The sequence below is a fragment of the Pongo pygmaeus genome, chromosome 8 (assembly GCF_028885625.2).
Source record: "Pongo pygmaeus isolate AG05252 chromosome 8, NHGRI_mPonPyg2-v2.0_pri, whole genome shotgun sequence".
NCBI lineage: Eukaryota > Metazoa > Chordata > Mammalia > Primates > Hominidae > Pongo > Pongo pygmaeus.
The window spans coordinates 17,296,180-17,314,224 of NC_072381.2; the positions used below are offsets into that span (position 1 = coordinate 17,296,180).

At 34.4% G+C, this 18,045-nt stretch overlaps 1 protein-coding gene across 8 annotated transcripts in view; it reads right to left on the reverse strand.

The window, feature by feature from the left end:
• TRDMT1 (tRNA aspartic acid methyltransferase 1) overlaps window positions 1-18,045 on the reverse strand; it is a 73,055-nt gene that overhangs the window by 26,475 nt on the left and 28,535 nt on the right. For 6 of the 8 annotated variants that reach the window (XM_054503533.2, XM_054503530.2, XM_063670435.1 and 3 more), the window contains one exon: window positions 4,381-4,490. The exons of 1 other annotated variant lie outside the window; for it this stretch is intronic. In XM_054503533.2, coding sequence (XP_054359508.1) covers window positions 4,381-4,490 — 110 coding nt within the window. Of the gene's footprint in view, window positions 1-4,380; window positions 4,513-18,045 lie in introns of all 8 variants that reach the window. One more of the 8 variants, XM_054503534.2, reaches the window with a different exon arrangement.

Here is an 18,045-nt window from a genome sequence, read left to right on the forward strand (position 1 = left end):
AACAAAAGACAGATTAGAAAAATAGAAAACAAGTGACAAGGTAGTTAAATTAAGCTCAACCATATTGTAACAAGATTAAATGTAAATGTTACAAGACTCCAATTAAAAGGCAGAGATTATTAGAATGAGTAAGAAAAAAGATCCAACTATATTCTGTCTACGATAAGCCTAACTTAAATATAAAAACATAATTAGGGTAAGATTAAAAGGATGAAAGTATATGTGCAAACATTAACAAATAGCCTCAGTAAACTTAAAGCAATTTAAAAAGTTAAATTCATAAACACCTTCCTCCCAAAAAAACAAAACCCCAGGACCAAGAGGCTTTACTAACAAAATTCTATCAAATGTTTATAGAGGAACTAATATCTGTTCCTCACAAACTCTTCCAGAAAATATGAGACTACTATTATCCTAATACTGAAACCATACTAAAACATTATGAAGAAACCACAAAAAAAACACTATGCAGGTAAATGCAAACGTTCTTAATAAAATATTAGCAAACTGGATCCAGTACTACATTAAAAAGATGATTCATCATGACTAAGTAGGATTTATTCCAGAAATGCAAGATTGATTTAATATTCATAAAAGTAATTAATATAGTTACCATATTAAAGCATTAAAAGGAAAAATAATATAGTCACATCAAAAGATTCAGAAAACACATTTGACAAAATTCAACACCAATTCATAATAAAAATTCTCAGAAATCAGATGTTAAGGGAACTTTTTTAACCTGATAATAGGCACCTATGAAAAACTACAACTAACACCACACTAAATGATAAATGACTAAATACTCCACTCCTAACATTTGGAAAAAAGCAAAGATATCCACCTTAACCCTTTTTATTTAACATTGTACAACAGATCCCAGACAATGCAATAAGATAAGAAAGAAAAGTCACAAATTGAAAGGGGAAAAGTAAAATTGTCTTTCAGACAATATAATTGCATATGGAGAAAATCCTTTAAAAATTCATATTAAAGCTAGCAGGACTAATAAGTGAATATAGAAGACACAGGATACAAAGCAATAAACAAAAATAAGTATATTTTTTATATGCTAGCAACAAACAATTGGAAAATGAATTTTAAAAAGACTCACCTATAATAGCACCAAACCCCAAAAATATTTAGGGAAAAATTAACCAACATATGTGTGAGACTTATACACTAAGTATTAGAAAACATTGCTGATAAAAACTAAAGAAGACCTAAATAAAAGGAGATACCATATTTGTGCATTGGAAGACTCCATTTTATTAGGATGTCAGTTCTCCCAAAATGAATCGGTGCAATTTCAATCAAATTTTTTTTTTAGAAATTGGCAAAATGATCCTAATATTTACACAGAAGTGTAAAGAACAGTGTAGCCAAAATAACTTAGAAAAAGAGAAACAAGAGTTCAAGAACTTAACACTGCCTGAATTTAATATATACTATAAAGCTATGGCAATCAAAACAGTGTTAATGGTATAATAATAAACATAAATACTACTGAAGAGAGAGTTCAGAAATAGACCACACATACATGATTTTTTAAAATAAAGGCATCAAAGAAATTGATTAGGGAAAGGACATTCTTTTCAGTAAATGGTTCTGGGACGATGTTATGTCCCCTTGTAAGAAAACAAATAAATCTTGACCCATACCTCACAATCTACACAAAAAAGTAACCTTAAATGTTCAAAGACCTAAATGAAAAACTAAAACTATAAAATTTCAGAAAACAGGAGAAAAATTGAGTAAGCAAAGATTTCTTAGGACACAAAAAACATGTCCTCTACAAGAAAAAAAAAAAAAAAAAGGTAACATCTGTGTTTTGACAGACATAGTTAAGGAAATAAAAAGAAAAGCTACAGAATTGGAGAAGATATTTGTTATGCATATTTCTGACAACTTAAATCCAGAAAAGATAAACAACTCTTACAATTAAATAATAATAATACAAACACCCAAATAATAAAAATTGGGGAAGAAATTTATTGACAGAGAAGATATACAAATTGCCAATAAGCACATAAAAAGATACTCAACTTCATTAGTCATCAGGGAAATGCAAATTAAAAACCATAATACCACTACATGCTCACTATAATGGCTAAAATTTATTTATTTTTTTTTTTATTTTTTATTTTTTTTTCTTTTATTATTATTATTATTATTATTATTATACTTTAGGTTTTATGGTACATGTGCGCAATGTGCAGGTAAGTTACATATGTATACATGTGCCATGCTGGTGCGCTGCACCCACCAACTCGTCATCTAGCATTAGGTATATCTCCCAATGCTATCCCTCCCCCCTCCCCCCACCCCACAACAGTCCCCAGAGTGTGATGTTCCCCTTCCTGTGTCCATGTGTTCTCATTGTTCAATTCCCACCTATGAGTGAGAATATGCGGTGTTTGGTTTTTTGTTCTTGCGATAGTTTACTGAGAATGATGATTTCCAATTTCATCCATGTCCCTACAAAGGACGTGAACTCATCATTTTTTATGGCTGCATAGTATTCCATGGTGTAGATGTGCCACATTTTCTTAATCCAGTCTACCATTGTTGGACATTTGGGTTGGTTCCAAGTCTTTGCTATTGTGAATAATGCGGCAATAAACATACGTGTGCATGTGTCTTTATAGCAGCATGATTTATAGTCCTTTGGGTATATACCCAGTAATGGAATGGCTGGGTCGAATGGAATTTCTACTTCTAGATCCCTGAGGAATCGCCACACTGACTTCCACAAGGGTTGAACTAGTTTACAGTCCCACCAACAGTGTAAAAGTGTTCCTATTTCTCCACATCCTCTCCAGCACCTGTTGTTTCCTGACTTTTTAATGATTGTAATGGCTAAAATTTAAAAGACCAGCAATATCAAATGTTGGCAAGGATGTGAAATTTCTCAGTTAAACATTAATAGTGACAATGTAAAATGGTAAAAACACTTCAAAAACTTGGAAAATTTGGTATTTTCTCATAAAGTTTAACAGATGTAGGTATTTATCTACAATAAATGAAAACTAAGATCCACACAGATTTGTACATATATGTTCATTGCAACTTTACCTGTAATGGTAAAAAACTAGAAACTACTTAAATGTCTAAAATAATGTGAATACATACACATATTGTAGTATATGATATTCTATTGTACAAAATATTACTCAACAATAAAAAAGAGCAAACTATTGATATACAACAAAACATGATGAATTCCAAAACCATCAACACTAAAAAAAAGCAGTTCCACTCAAAAGAATTACACTTTTATGATTTTATCTGTGATACACTAGGAAGGGAAAACTTAATCCATAATGAAAGGAAGCAGATCCATTGTCGCCTGGGTTGGGGTTGGAGACTGACAGAAATGTGGCACTAAGAACAATTTAGCATGATGGAAATGTTCTAAGTCTTGATTGTGGTGGTGGTAGTTACACAGTTGATGACTGAGTCGAAACTCAAACTGCCCACTTAAAATTACATACAATAAACTACATGTTTATTGCATGTAAGTTATGAGAAATTCCATGAGAAATTTGTTTGTAAAATTTTTCATGATAAATTAGGAGAAACAACACAATTTCTTTCTTTTTTTTTTTTTTTTTTTTTTTTGTGACAAAGTCGACCAGGCTGGAGTACAGTGGCGCGATCTCGGCTCACTGCAACCTCCGCCTCCTGGGTTCAAGTGATTCTCCTGCCTCAGCCTCCCGGGTAGCTAGGACTACAGGCATGTGCCACCACACCTGGCTAATTTTTGTATTTTTAGTAGAGACCAGGTTTCGCTATGTCAGCCAGGCTGGTCTTGAACTCGTGACTTCGTGATCCACCTGCCTCGGCCTCCCAAAGTGCTGGCATTACAGGCGTCAGCCACCGCGCCCAGCCAATTTCACATTATTTAAAAAATAACTCAACATAAATCAGTGTTTCAATACTTGTGCTGAAGTCACCACGGGTGAAAAAGGTTAACCTTGACAGGTTTGCTAAAATAAGAAGCATTCAGTAATAGCCAATGATTTTCTCCCTTGTTCTTACTGCATGCTATATATATTGCATAAGTATTTAATAAAAGTAAATACTTTTTCGAAGTTCAATATCACCACAGAACCAAGCATTTAGAAGTCAAGCATATCCTTACTTTTCAATTATTTCTCTGAGAGACCAAAATATTGATCTCCCTGTCTGTAGCTGGGCTTTTTTTTTAAAAGCATGCTATCTTCTGATAGGATACAAAATGTTAATTCCCTTCTCCTGAACTCTTAAATTTATATATGCTTTATCTTCCAATTAAGCCAACGGAAACCAGTATTAGGCAGTGTTTTTCAATCACATTTCCCTTGCTACATACTTATTAAAACAATGACAATTACTCACTTCAATTGTCTTGGCAAGTAACTGTGTGTGAGGAAAATTATACTTGTATACTTCATTAGCGACAGTGTTGACATCAATGGCAGCCACCACTTGTGCAGGTATACAGCTTTCTGTAATGATAAATGGAATATCCTGAAAAGAAAAGTCCTTAAGTTCATTATAGAAAGAAATCAAAATAGCAGAATTTAGTAATCCATTTCCTTATTTCCTCATTTATTAGCCTCATCTCAGACTGTCAGTGGAAGGTCAGGCCTGGGGAAGCCAGGCAAGAAGTGAAATATTTGAACACGGACTTCCGGTTCATCTCTCTAAACAGCATTCCAATGCTAAAGATAAGATTTAAATATTTTAGTGCTTACCTCTTATATTTTCTTTCCTCCCTCATTAAGAGACACACTTATAAGTCAAATAGAAAGTTTTCCTAAGTTAAAAAAACCAAAAGTTGAAAAGTGAGATATATTCTAAAAACCCTATGATTTGGAACTTTATATAAATAAACTACCATTTGTTCTGCACCTTCTCACATTAATACAAAGTTGCTTCACAGTACCATTGAAAATGCTTTAATTTTTTTTTTTAGTAACAGCTTTATTGAGATGTAATTCACATTTGACAAAATTCACCCAATTAGAGCTTACATAAGTTTTTAAATGAGATGAACAATTAATTGGTATCCAAATGTAAATGGTTCATTTACCAACATTTTAAATGTTGACAGACCAGGAGAGAATATAAGAAGAATAAGGGAAATAATTATAAAGGAACGCCTTCACTGCCTTTCTGTCTTGCTGGTGAAAAAAACCATTTTCAAAATGTTTTCAGATTCAGAGAATTCCAGCATATTCTTTAATGTTAGCCAAAATTGCAACTCCACAATTGTAGCCGTAGCTATATTTTACAATGATCACTCTCTTTCCCCAAATATGTATAAAACCAATTATGTGCATGCCCTGACCCAAGTCAGAAGAAAGTGTGAAGTTTTAAAAATAAAAGTATTTGAGACTTAAGAAAATCATCAGAGAAAGCAATACAATATTACATAGTAGATCCAAGTAGCCAATTCTTTAATACCACTAGCTGATTAATAGTTAGCTGATTAGCTTATCCCAAATATCAAAAAAGGAAAAAAAAAAAAAAAAGAATGGTGTGACGAACTAGGACTCATGCAGCAGGCACCCGGAAATAAAAGCAGACCACAGGAGACACAGCAAAGAGAAAGGCTCACACACGCTCAGAAAACAATCATCACCTTCCACTGAGGCCTAGAAGAGATGAGGCCAGGAAGAAAAGAAAGGCACAAATGTCTCCAAGGATTTATACTAAATGGCTGCTAGGCTCAAGACACTCAGCAGGTACCCTGCTGAAAAGTAAGATCGCCTGCATGCTGCAAACTTGGTGGTCTAATTAGTAATGCCATAGACAGCTGCCTCTTCTGCATTTAAATGCAATAACTAGTTACTGGCCTTAGTATAAAATAAATTTAAGGTTATAAATTATATCTGTTAAAGCCATCAGATCTTGAAACATATATCAAGAAGGCTTCTAAACAAAAGAAAATATTAATATATAAGGATCAATTTGCAAACACAAAACTATCATAATTCAAGTCAAGAATTAAGCTACTACTAATCACTGTAAGAGAGCTGAAAATTAAATAAACTTCATTGTACTATTTTACTGTTTTGTTAAATATGTTGTAATCAGCATGATGTAGCCTGCTTGTATTTCCACCATATATGAAGCAAACTGGGATTGCCTGATATTGATTAATAGGACTTGTATCTTTTTTTTCAGGCAGAGTGAAAACGTACAGTGATGTGCTGAATCTGTACTGTAATCAATAATTAATTTTATGTTCTTGTGTTATATGCCTGGAGGTCACAAAAACTGACGAAAATCAACTGCCAAATGAGTATTCCATATGGTGATCCAAAAACTGATGAACTGAAAGTTCTTTCTCAGGAAAGAATAGATTTTCAAAGCCAATAAGCAAATGCACTGTTTGCATGGACTGATGCACATATTTTAGACTGTTATAAAATTAGGACCTACTGCATAACTTAAAAAGTTATTTCCATTAAGAGAAATAGATGTACTAAGATATTACTGACACTAATTCAACTTGCCTTTTCAAAATAGAATTGGGGGGCGGTTATTGTTTCTAAGGAAAAGGTTAAACTTACAGATAAGTTTTAAAAAGCAAACCTGTCAATTCTGTCAAAATCTTAACTTGAATTCCAAAGACTAGTTGTCTTGATATTTCTTAGTATACAGTTTAAATCTATAATCTCCAAAATTCTTTACTTTTAAGTTACATATATAGATTTTGAAAATGTATAATTAAAAATGTCAAAGTGAATATAGTTCTATAGAATTTTGCCTATGTGAGCTCCATCACTTGAGTGATCCAAGAGTAGTAATTCTCAAAAAGGAGGCAGAATTTGGGAAAGAGATTCGTGAGTATCTTTTCATTGAAACAGACGAAGAGGATGTGTTTTCAGTACTTTGACGTATTACTTTGCCTAGACTTTATTCATGATATTTCAGTTATTATTCAGGATTTCATATTTATTAACAGGAAGCCTGATTTTAAAAAAAGGTGAGATATCCTACTTAGAGAAACATGATTATTTTATTTATTTATTTATTTATTTATTTATTTATTTATTTATTTATTTTTTGAGATAGTGTCTCACTCTGTTACCCAGGCTGGAGTTCAGTGGCATGATCTCGGCTCACTGCAACCTCCACCTCTCAGGTTCAAGCAATTTGATTCTCCTGCCTCAGTCTCCAGAGTAACAGAAACTACCGACACGTGCCACCACACCCAGCTAATTTCTGTATTTTTAGTAGGCACAGGGTTTCACCATGTTGGCCAGGCTGGTCTCGAACTCCTGACTTCAAATGATCTGCCTGCCTCAGCCTTCCAAAGTGCTGGGATTACAGGTCTGAGCCACGACACTTGGCTGAGAAACACAGTAGAAATTATTTTAAAAGGTCGTCAGATTTGCTCCGAAAGGAAATACATAAGGACATCACGCTTCCATTCATATGAGGACTAAATTTAAAAGGTAGATTTAGTTATTTCAAGAGAGACTTCTAGGTAAGATGTTAGAAATGTCACTGAGGATACATACATAATTCTTGCTTTCAATATGCTTCTTACCAAAATAGATAAGAAACACACACACACACACACACACACATACACACTTTGAATAGCAATACTTTCTTTTTCTGATGATTCTTTCTGGAAAAGCTGTAGGGAAGAACTTTTTGTTGGTAGTAGTGAAAAGCTTTACAAGTTCACACTCTTCTTGACTTTCCTAACCAAATAAATAAAAAAATTTAACTGTTCTTGTGTAGTTATTAATGTGGGAAAAAAATCAATATTTACAAAATGTAAATGCAAATGTAAAAAATGTAAATGTAAAGACGTTATGTTAGATAACATAATGCAGTTTGAAGTTTTGAGGAGGACCTTGAGAAAGAAAATTAAGGCATAACCAGTCCACTTTGAAATAAGGAAAGAAATTTTTAAAATTCTATTCCTTCTTTATTATTTATTTTCTAATCTATATCTCATATAGGTGAGTAACTACTGAATTACTCATTATACTCACACCTGAGACATTTAATCAGTTATGTTAACACTGACATCTAGTTGTAAGATGAAAGATCAGTTGAATACATCCAATGTCCTTTCATTCAAAGTGCTGGCTTAGTTAGGAATAAAAGTACTAAAGAACGTACAGATCTATAAGGATCTGAACTTAAAATTGCTGCCAAATGTTTTATCACTATTAGTAAAGTATATTGCTTGGTTCTTTTTAAAAGTTCTTGTATTTTGCTGGGTGAGGTGGCTCACACCTGTAATCCCAGCACTTTGGGAAGCCAAGGAGGGCGCACCATTTGAGGTTCGGAGTTTGAGACCAGCCTGGCCAAAATAGTGAAACTCCATCTCTACTAAAAATACAAAAATTAGCCGGGCATGGTGGCACGTGCCTGTAATCCCAGCTACTCAGGAGGCTGAAGCAGGAGAATCGCTTGAACTCTGGAGGCGGCGGGTGCAGTGATCTGAGATTGCACCATTGCACTCCAGCCTAGATGACAGAATGAGACTCTGTCTCGGAAAAAAAAAAAAAAAGTTCTTGCATTTTAAAAATTGCTGATAAATTATTTCCAAGAATAAAATAAAAAATACATTAAAAATATTTTTCAAAGATCCAATTTCCTTAGAAAGTTTCCATAGTCAGCTAATAGTCAAAAAAAAATTTACTTTGTGTCAAGACATACCTTAGATTATTATTGTTACTAACACCCGACTAAATATAAGAGACCACCAGCCAAAATATGGATAGGAACTGCTGGAGATCTATGAAATTATCACGTCCTTGACACTGTATCTTAGGAGAATTTATTTTTCAACAAAATACCAAAAGACATACCAGAGCCAGAGAAGTGGTGTAAGAGAGAAATATGGCAAATTAATGTAAAAAAAAGGAGCACACTGAAGGAATTTACAAGGAATGGAAAATAAAGATGTTATGTCAGATAGTATAATGCAATTTGGAGTTTTGAGGAGGACCTTGAGAAAGAAAATTAAGGCATGAATAATCTTTCCGGAACGTCTCTAGGAAAGCCTATTTAAAGTCATGTTAATGTCATGAGGTAGCTAATACAGTTTCCCCAGCCCCTCAACCCACAACTTTGCACCAGGTTTCCTTGGCAGAAGAGAAGAGAAAAAGCAATTTAGTTATCCACTTTCAGCAGGGGCTACAGAAAGGCCACATAGCCCAGCAGTACCCTTAGTCCTGAGGATGCAGGGACCTCAATTTCCAGGGGCATAAACTGGTCTCTAAAAAGCATATAGGTAATGAACGCCTAGGATATAGTAAACGCTCAATAATTATTAAAATTCATATTCACTGCTTGGCATTTATCTGAAATATTATAGATTAAATAGATAAAATAATAATGATAATGATTATTTTAATTAAAATTTAAAAATCAAAATTACAACAATCATTATCATTATTATTAAGGTTAGAAAATTAGACCAGTGACAAAAGCTTAAGACTCATACTGTTCATCTGGGAGATGAATTGCAGGAGAAATATTTTTGAAAGAGTTTCAAGTAATGTAAGAAGAGATCTTCACAAATGACAAAAACTAGCTGATTCCAATCTCTACTTAAAAAAAAAAAAAAAAGGAAAAACAGAAAACGGGCTAAAATTTAATCCCAAGAGACTAGTATTGATGGGAAAAGCTTTCCTGACCTTGCTATCAAACCCTGGAATGAAAGAGAGAAATCGGAGGTATTGGGGAAAGGATTTTTTTAACACAGGGCAGAAAAATTTTCTTCCCAGGATATTTATTACTTCTTTTATCCAATTTGGAGGAGGATAGTCCCACTAAGCAAACCTCTAAAGACACTTTCTAGCCCTAATACTCTATGAGCATTTAGGTAAGAAGTGTAGGTCTTCAGATCATCTTTTACTACCTGCCATCATTGACAAAGATCTTGGCCTTTTCACCCTAATTCACTGGTTAGAAACTAAAGAACTGATACAAGAGAAATGCTCTTTTATGGTTATGTTTGTCTATTAATTTGCCTTTCCTAGATACTACATTTAAAATAACTATTAAGGAATAAAAATAGTAAGTCTATAAGTAAACTATGACAAACAATATAAATTTTCTCTTTCTGCCGGGTGTGGTGGCTCATGCCTTTAATCCTAGCACTTTGGGAGGCTGAGGTGGGTGGATCACCTGAGGTCAGGAGTTGGAGACCAGCCTGGCCAACATGGCAAAACCTCGTCTCTACTAAAAATACAAAAAACAGCCAGGCATGGTGGTAGGCACCTGTAATCCCAGCTCCTCGGGGCCTGAGGCAGGAGAATCACTTGAACCTACGGGGTGGAGGTTGCAGTGAGCCGAGATCGTGCCACTTCACTCCAGCCTGGGCAAAAGAGCAGAACTCTGTCTCAAAAAAAAAAAAAAATTTCTCTTTCCATATTCGGTACAGAGAAAACCTGATTTGTGGGAATCAACATGAAGTAACACTGCATTAATGCTTAATTTTTTCCTTCTACTTATAACTGTCTATTGGGAGAGAAACTAATATTTCCCAGACAAAGCTGGACCTTAGGTGAAATAGTGCCGTGCCTTTTTTGATGATATCAATCTTCAATTCCCTTGTCAAACTCTCTAACAATATGCTAAACTCAACACTAAGCAAATGAGTACTTAAGAAACAGTATGAAAGATGGATAGCAAACAACATATTTTTCCTATTATAGAACTCAAGGAACTTCACAATTTCTCCTTAGTGCTCAGTCTCTTTGAAGTAAATTTTACATTAAATTAAAATTTTACTAATGAAATCGTACTAATATGTTTTACTAATGACTCAAAAATATGATTTCTAGTTATACTATCTCTGCAAAAATTATTTGCATATCCCATCATTTATTTCTTCCTCCTCTTCAATAACCAAACATCGAATTTATTCACTGTGGCAATGCACCCTGCTAAAAGGATATCTGCCACCCCTCTACAGCTAGATGCAGCCATGGACTAAGGTCAGACTAATGAGACAGAATAAGTGCATCAGACTCTCAGAGAGTGTTCTATAAAGGAAGAGAGTGGTAGTTCCCTATGCTTTCTGGCCTTTCCACTGGAGGTCTGAAAAGCAGATGTAATGACTTGAGCTCCGTTTGCTGTGACGGACCATGAAGGCTGATCTGTGCACTCTCATCACACTCCAGTTCACTCTACTGTCACATTTTTCCCAGGACAGTGGCTTCCTCACTAGACAACCATGTCTCATTCATATGGGTACTGACACCATGTCTCATTCATATGGGTACTCTCAGCACCCAGGCATTGCAGTAATTGGCACAGAACAGGCCCTCAATAAACGTCTATTGACTGAATACATACAAGAGAATAAGTGAATTATACTTCCTAAAATCAACTCCTGATTATTACTGATTATCCTCCTTGTTCTCCTGTTTCTGAGAACACTGCTAGCTTAAAAAGTATTTAATATGTCTGAACTTATAAGATTATCTATCTGAATGCTCATTTTTAAGTAATTGTTTGACATTTAGGTCAAATTTTTTACCTTGGAAACACCTACAATGAAGTTCCCAGGAAACCTACAAAATTCTATTTATGTTACAAATATCTTAAATATAGTCCCAATAGTGCTATTGTCAGGCAGTAAGTAAGTATCTGTGAGATTACCTATCATGTACTGAGCACTCTACTGAGGATACAAAATGAGTGGACAGTTGTTTTCTGTTTTACCAGCATCTGGCCCCTCCTTTTCTGGCAATAGTCCCAGATTTTCTTTGGAGGAATCTTACCTCACTCATGCTCTGTTGAAGTGGTTCAGATGGCCTCACATCCCCCTCTCCTAGCTTCTAGAAGCCCGGGTCAAGTGCCTGAGCCAGTAAGACTAGCCAGACCGGTTTCAGGATGGGCATGCAACTCAAAACAAGCCAATTAGGCACAATAAGAGGTGACCCCTGGCTTTTTCTTGTGTAACTATTAATAGCAAGAGTTGCTTGATCTTTCTTACCAGGTTAAACCTTGGATGGAGATAAGTTCAGAGGCTACTACAGCCATTTTGATGCAATAAGGGGAGAACATATATAAAAATGCACCCAACCTAGAAGAAACAAGGCTGAGATACATGGAGAAAAAAACTGGTTTCTGGTGACATGATTTGAGCCCCTGCTTCAGACTCTACCCCTAACTGGGCCTACATTTGGACCTGGTCAATTAAATGAGTCCATATTTACAACTTTTAGGAAACCAGTCTGAGCTAAGTTTCTGTCACTTGCAAATAACACTTCAAAGTGGCATTCAAGTGAACACAAACTAATATGCCATTTGTTCCTGCGAGGAGAAGCATTTCAAATTCCAAACTGGCAAACAGAGCAATATGAATGCAAAAGTCCTGTAAATAAGTAATTAATTAACCATGCATCTACAAAATAGAAGTATTTTTCTTGATAAAACTGTTCTAAATTGAAGAAACAAGGTCAAGAGTCGTCAATTTGGGGAGTGAAGACTTCCTTATGGTAATACCCAATTACCTATTTCTATATATGGATACTAAATACAACAAATACAGAGAGAGAGCTACTTATAAACTGTAGCTCCCACGTCTTTTAAGGAGCATAGAATATTTTCAGTTGCCCAGTCTCATCAATTCTTACAAAGCTCAAGTCCTGAAAGTAAAACAGTTAAGATAGAAATTTCATTACAAGCAATTCAAAAATACCAAATTTTAAATGATCGATAAACATATAAAAGATGCCAAACCTCATCAATAATGACAGAAATCCACATTAACCAGTTTTACCCAGCAGCTTGGCAAAGATTGAATAAATGAACACTGTCTAATGCCAGCAAGGATTTAAGAAAATGTGCTGTCCCTCATGTCATTTGTGGTATAAATTGATATAATTCTTCTGATTATTAGACCTAGTTATACTACATCTGGAAATGTTTGCTAAGGAAATTGTAGACAAGTATGTAAAGATAAGAGTGTAAGATTACATACATGTATGAAAATAGAGATGTTAAAAAGATAACATCCATATTTACTCTCACAAAGCAATATCCATGTTATTTACTACATAGAGAAGTTACAGAATATCTTGAGTAAAAATCCAAGTTTTATAAAGTGTATGTGTATGTGTATGTGTGCACCTTAAAACAGAGAAAACAGCAAATATCAACAGAGGCTATCTCCTGGTGGTGAGATTTGGAGGTAATTCTTCTTCCTTTAAACTCTTTTGAATAATTTGAATTTTTTTCTCATTGAGAATATACTATTATTTTATTTATATCTTTATTTATTTTTTTGAGATGGACTCTTGCTCTGTCGCCCAGGCTGGAGTGCCGTGGCATGATCTCAGCTCACTGCAACCTCCACCTTCTGGGTTCAAGTGATTCTTCTGCTTCAGCTTCCTGAGTAGCTGGGACTACAGGTGCGTGCCACCACACCCGGCTAATTTTTGTATTTTTAGTAAGAGACAGGGTTTCACCATATTGGCCAGGCTGGTCTCGAACTCCTGACCTCGTGATCCACCTGCCTCGGCCTCCCAAAGTGCTGGGATTACAGGCATGAGCCACCGCGCCTGGCAAGAATGTACTATTTTTATAATTGGCAAAAAGCAAACAAAAAATGACTTTTATTTTGGAACGAAAGAATTCAATGCTGCTCTTGGTTTTGACCCTGAAAAACAACAAAAGGAAAGTAACGAGGACAGACAAGAAAGGTTTGGCTCTTTTCTCAAAGCATGCCAATTGCACTGTGACCTGTCACAGGCACATACACACCAGTAAACAATTATAACTCATTATAATTAAAACAATTATAACTGAGTGCATTATTTTATCTGCCAACTCAACAATAATCAAAAGAAAAACTAAAAATTTAACTACTTTATGAAAGTCTTCTAAAGATCAGCAAGTAGCTAGCATATGCCCAAAAAATGTAGAGCTGAAAGTAACCTATTCACATGCTTATAGAAGTCGAAAGATATAAACTACTTAAAAAGTCAAGAAATAACAGAAACACACGTGATCCGGTCAATTACAGGTGTGAACAACAAAGACTTTGATTTTGTTTTACATAAATTTGTTTTGAGTGAATGACCACTCATGAATGGTTCCTTACTATAAAATATTTACGGTCCTCTTCACTGATGCTTTCTCATAATTTATAAGGTGATCATTTCTGACATATTTATGGAAAAGTCAATGAAAAAATGAGAAGTGATATAAACATTAGTACTCTATATCTAGTTAACTGAATTTTTTAAAGTCTTGTAAAATTATAATTATTTTAATATTTTATAACATATACTATAATATATAAAATAATTAACTCACAAAGATCCCTAAAATTAGCCTAAGAAAATCCTCTCTAAATTTGTCTTCCCATTTTGAGCCTTCTTTGCTTTATAATTAGCCCTCCTTGAAAGCTTCTACTTTTCATCATTATTGACTCAATAAAATTTCAAATCCTATCCTGCAAAATACTAGCAGTATAATTTCTGCTACAGATACCTCTAAAAGAAGAGTTAAGTTTTACAATTTGCACTAGGCCAGAAAGTATAGGCTTGTCATAAGACCTATGCAATTTCAACTGCCTCACTCATTTCCCCTTTCCAAGTCTCCTCCTAACTATATCATTCTCTACAAATCTTTTTCCACTAAGCCACACAGTATTCAACATTAGGCATTATGATTTTATTTTTTATCAAAGCTATCTTAGGGACATTCTTATGGAATTTTGTGTGTGTGTGTGTGTGTGTGTGTTCACACGTCCTGATGAAGATTTAGAAAATGGATATCTGTTTGTGTATTTCTTTCTCTCTTTCTCTGCTAGAATTCTGCATTTAAATCCTAGCATGGCTATTTCCAGTTGAGTGATTTAGGCAAGTTTCTTTGTGTCTTTAAGCCTCAGTATCTTCACCTATTAAGAGGATAATAAAGTACCCATGCCATAAAGTTTTCAGAGGATTAAATGAGTTAATAACTATAATAGGATGGGGACATCTTTGGAGATTATTATTTGATTAGTGTCTGGCATATAATAAATCTTTGCCATTATTATTATTGAAAGTGCAAAGACTTTTTAAAAATGAGAATATCAAATGCTAGAAAGGACCAGGTGTGATTTAAAACTCGTCAGTACAGCACTTCTCAAAAGAAGACATTTATGCAGCCAAAAGACACATGAAGAAATGCTCATCATCACTGGCCATCAGAGAGATGCAAATCAAAACCACAATGAGATACCATCTCACACCAGTTAGAATGGCGATCATTAAAAAGTCAGGAAACAACAGGTGCTGGAGAGGATGTGGAGAAAGAGGAATGCTTTTACACTGTTGGTGGGACTGTAAACTAGTTCAGCCATTGTGGAAGACAGTGTGGCGATTCCTCAAGGATCTAGAACTAGAAATACCATTTGACCCAGCCATCCCATTACTGGGTATATACCCAAAGGATTATAAATCATGCTGCTATAAAGACATAGGCACACGTATGTTTATTGCTGCACTATTCACAATAGCAAAGACTTGGAACCAACCGAAATGTCCATCAATGATAGACTGGATTAAGAAAATGTGGCACATATACACCATGGAATACTACACAGCCATAAAAAAGGATGAGTTCATGTCCTTTGTAGGGACATAGATGAAGGTGGAAACCATCATTCTGAGCAAACTATTGCAAGGACAGAAAACCAAACACCACATGTTCTCACTCATAGGTGGGAAATGAACAATGAGAACACTTGGACACAGGGTGGGGAACATCACACACCAGGGCCTGTTGTGGGGTTGGGGGAGGGAGGAGGGATAGCATTAGGAGATATACCTAATGTAAATAACAAGTTAACACCAACACATGTATACCTATGTAACAAACCTGCATGTTGTGCACATATACCCTAGAACTTACAGTATAATAAATAAACAAATAAATAAATATCGTCAATGCAGTTGTGAGCATCAATTAACACTCAATATTTCAATGAATATTTGGCGGTATACATTTAAAACCTTAAAAATTACTTTGCATTTTTTAGTTTTACGTTTTGGCACATTTCTTAAGGTTTGATAGGCAAAATAATAATCCCCAAAGACGTCCACATCCTAATCCCTGAAACCTGTGAAAATGTTACCTTACATGGGAATCAGGATTTTGCAGATGTGATTAAACTTGAGATGAGATTATCCTGAATTATGCAGGTGGGCCCAGTATAATCACAAGAAGGACTGAGGAAGGTTAAAATCAGAGAAGGGGATTTGGAGATGGAGTAGAGGTCAGAGAGAAGGCTTTGGGATGCTACACTTCTGGCTTCAAAGATAGAAAAAGGGATAATGAGCCATGTAGTATGGGCAGCCCCTAGAAGCTAGAAAAGCCAAGCAAATGAATTCTCCCCTAGAACCTCCAGAAGGAATGCAGCCCTGTCAATACCTTGATTTTAAGACTTCTGACCTCCAGAATTATAAGATAATAAACCTGTGTTGCTTTAAGCCACTAAGTTTATGTTTATTTGTTACAGCAGCAATAGGAAACTCACACATAAGATAATAATTAGAGATGCAAAGAAAATATTTATATATAGGGTAAGTGATGCTATTTTATTTATAATAGTGCAAAATTATGAATGATCTAAATGTCCCAGAATAGACGATTAATTCGAACAAATACTGTACTTTCATAAAGTGGAGTATCATACAACCATTAAAAGTTTATAAATTCTACATTTAATGGCAAGAGAAAATATGCAAGATATTCTAAGTAAAGAAAGAAAGCTATAATTTATTTTAATGTTCATGGTCACATTAGAATAAAGATTTAAAAAATATAATCTAAGCCTTCACCAGTGTTTGTGTCTGCATTAGCATCATTGGTGATTTTTTTAAATTTTCTTCTCTATTTGCGTAGCATTGGTATTGCCCAGTAGAGCATAATCTCTGGAAAAAGGAACATGACTGTCTCGTTCAATGCTGTATCCTCACCATACAACACAGTAAGCAACAAAGAAAAAATCACTCCATAGTTACGTACTGAATAAATGAACATTTTCGTGTGTCCCAATTTTTTAACAAATGTATTATTAATATTGCTAAAAATAAAAAACAAGAAATGCACATAATAATAATTTTTAAATATTCAACTTCACTAGTAATCAAAAATTAAGATAACAATTTCACCTAGTAAATTATATAGGTTAACATATTATATTGGCATATTTATGCTCACAGAGACATTATTGAATATAAACTAGTATGTCCTTTTAAGAAAATAATTTGACAATCATCAACAACCTTTAAAATGTTCAGGTACTATAGCTTATTCATTAACTCTACAAATATTTGTTGAGCATCCACTATACAATGGTGCTTTTAGATCCAAGGATACGATGGTGAACAAAACAGAACAAAATGCAACAAAAAAATCCCCACCCTCATGGAGCTTACATTCTAGAAGAGGAGGCAGTCAATTATAAAGATAAACAAGTACAATACAAAATATGATAGGCAGTAATAAGTGCTAAAGTGAAAAACAAAACAGGCCAGAGGATAGGCAGGCAGGGCAGAGGATATAAGTGTTGGTACTGAGAACAGTTCACTGTGCATCTTTCCTGACCTTTTTCTGTGTCTAAACACAAATACATTACACACATACCCACTGTATGTGCCCAAATATAAGACAACTAGAATAAAAGTTAATCCCCTATTTTCCCCATGAGAATATCCAAAATTAGATTTCTGGCCATTTTCATTACATAAATGTTTAAGGATGTAGCCAAAATAGTCAAATGACTTCATATTGTATAATTTATAATTTAAACATATTTTATTTTTTATATTCAGTTTAATTACTATTTTTATATTAAAATTAAGTCCTACATTAGTAAAACAAACTCTGTTTTTTGAACTTTTTTTTAACTGGCATGAAGAATTACAGCTCTTAAGTGTTAACATGGGAAGGGAAAAGGGTATTTATCCCATTTAACAGGTCTGGCTAGCTTGTATTCAATAAATATGTGCTTGAAGAAGCCATCTGAGGTAATCTTTAGGATCTGTTATGAATTTATAAAGATATAATTCCAGG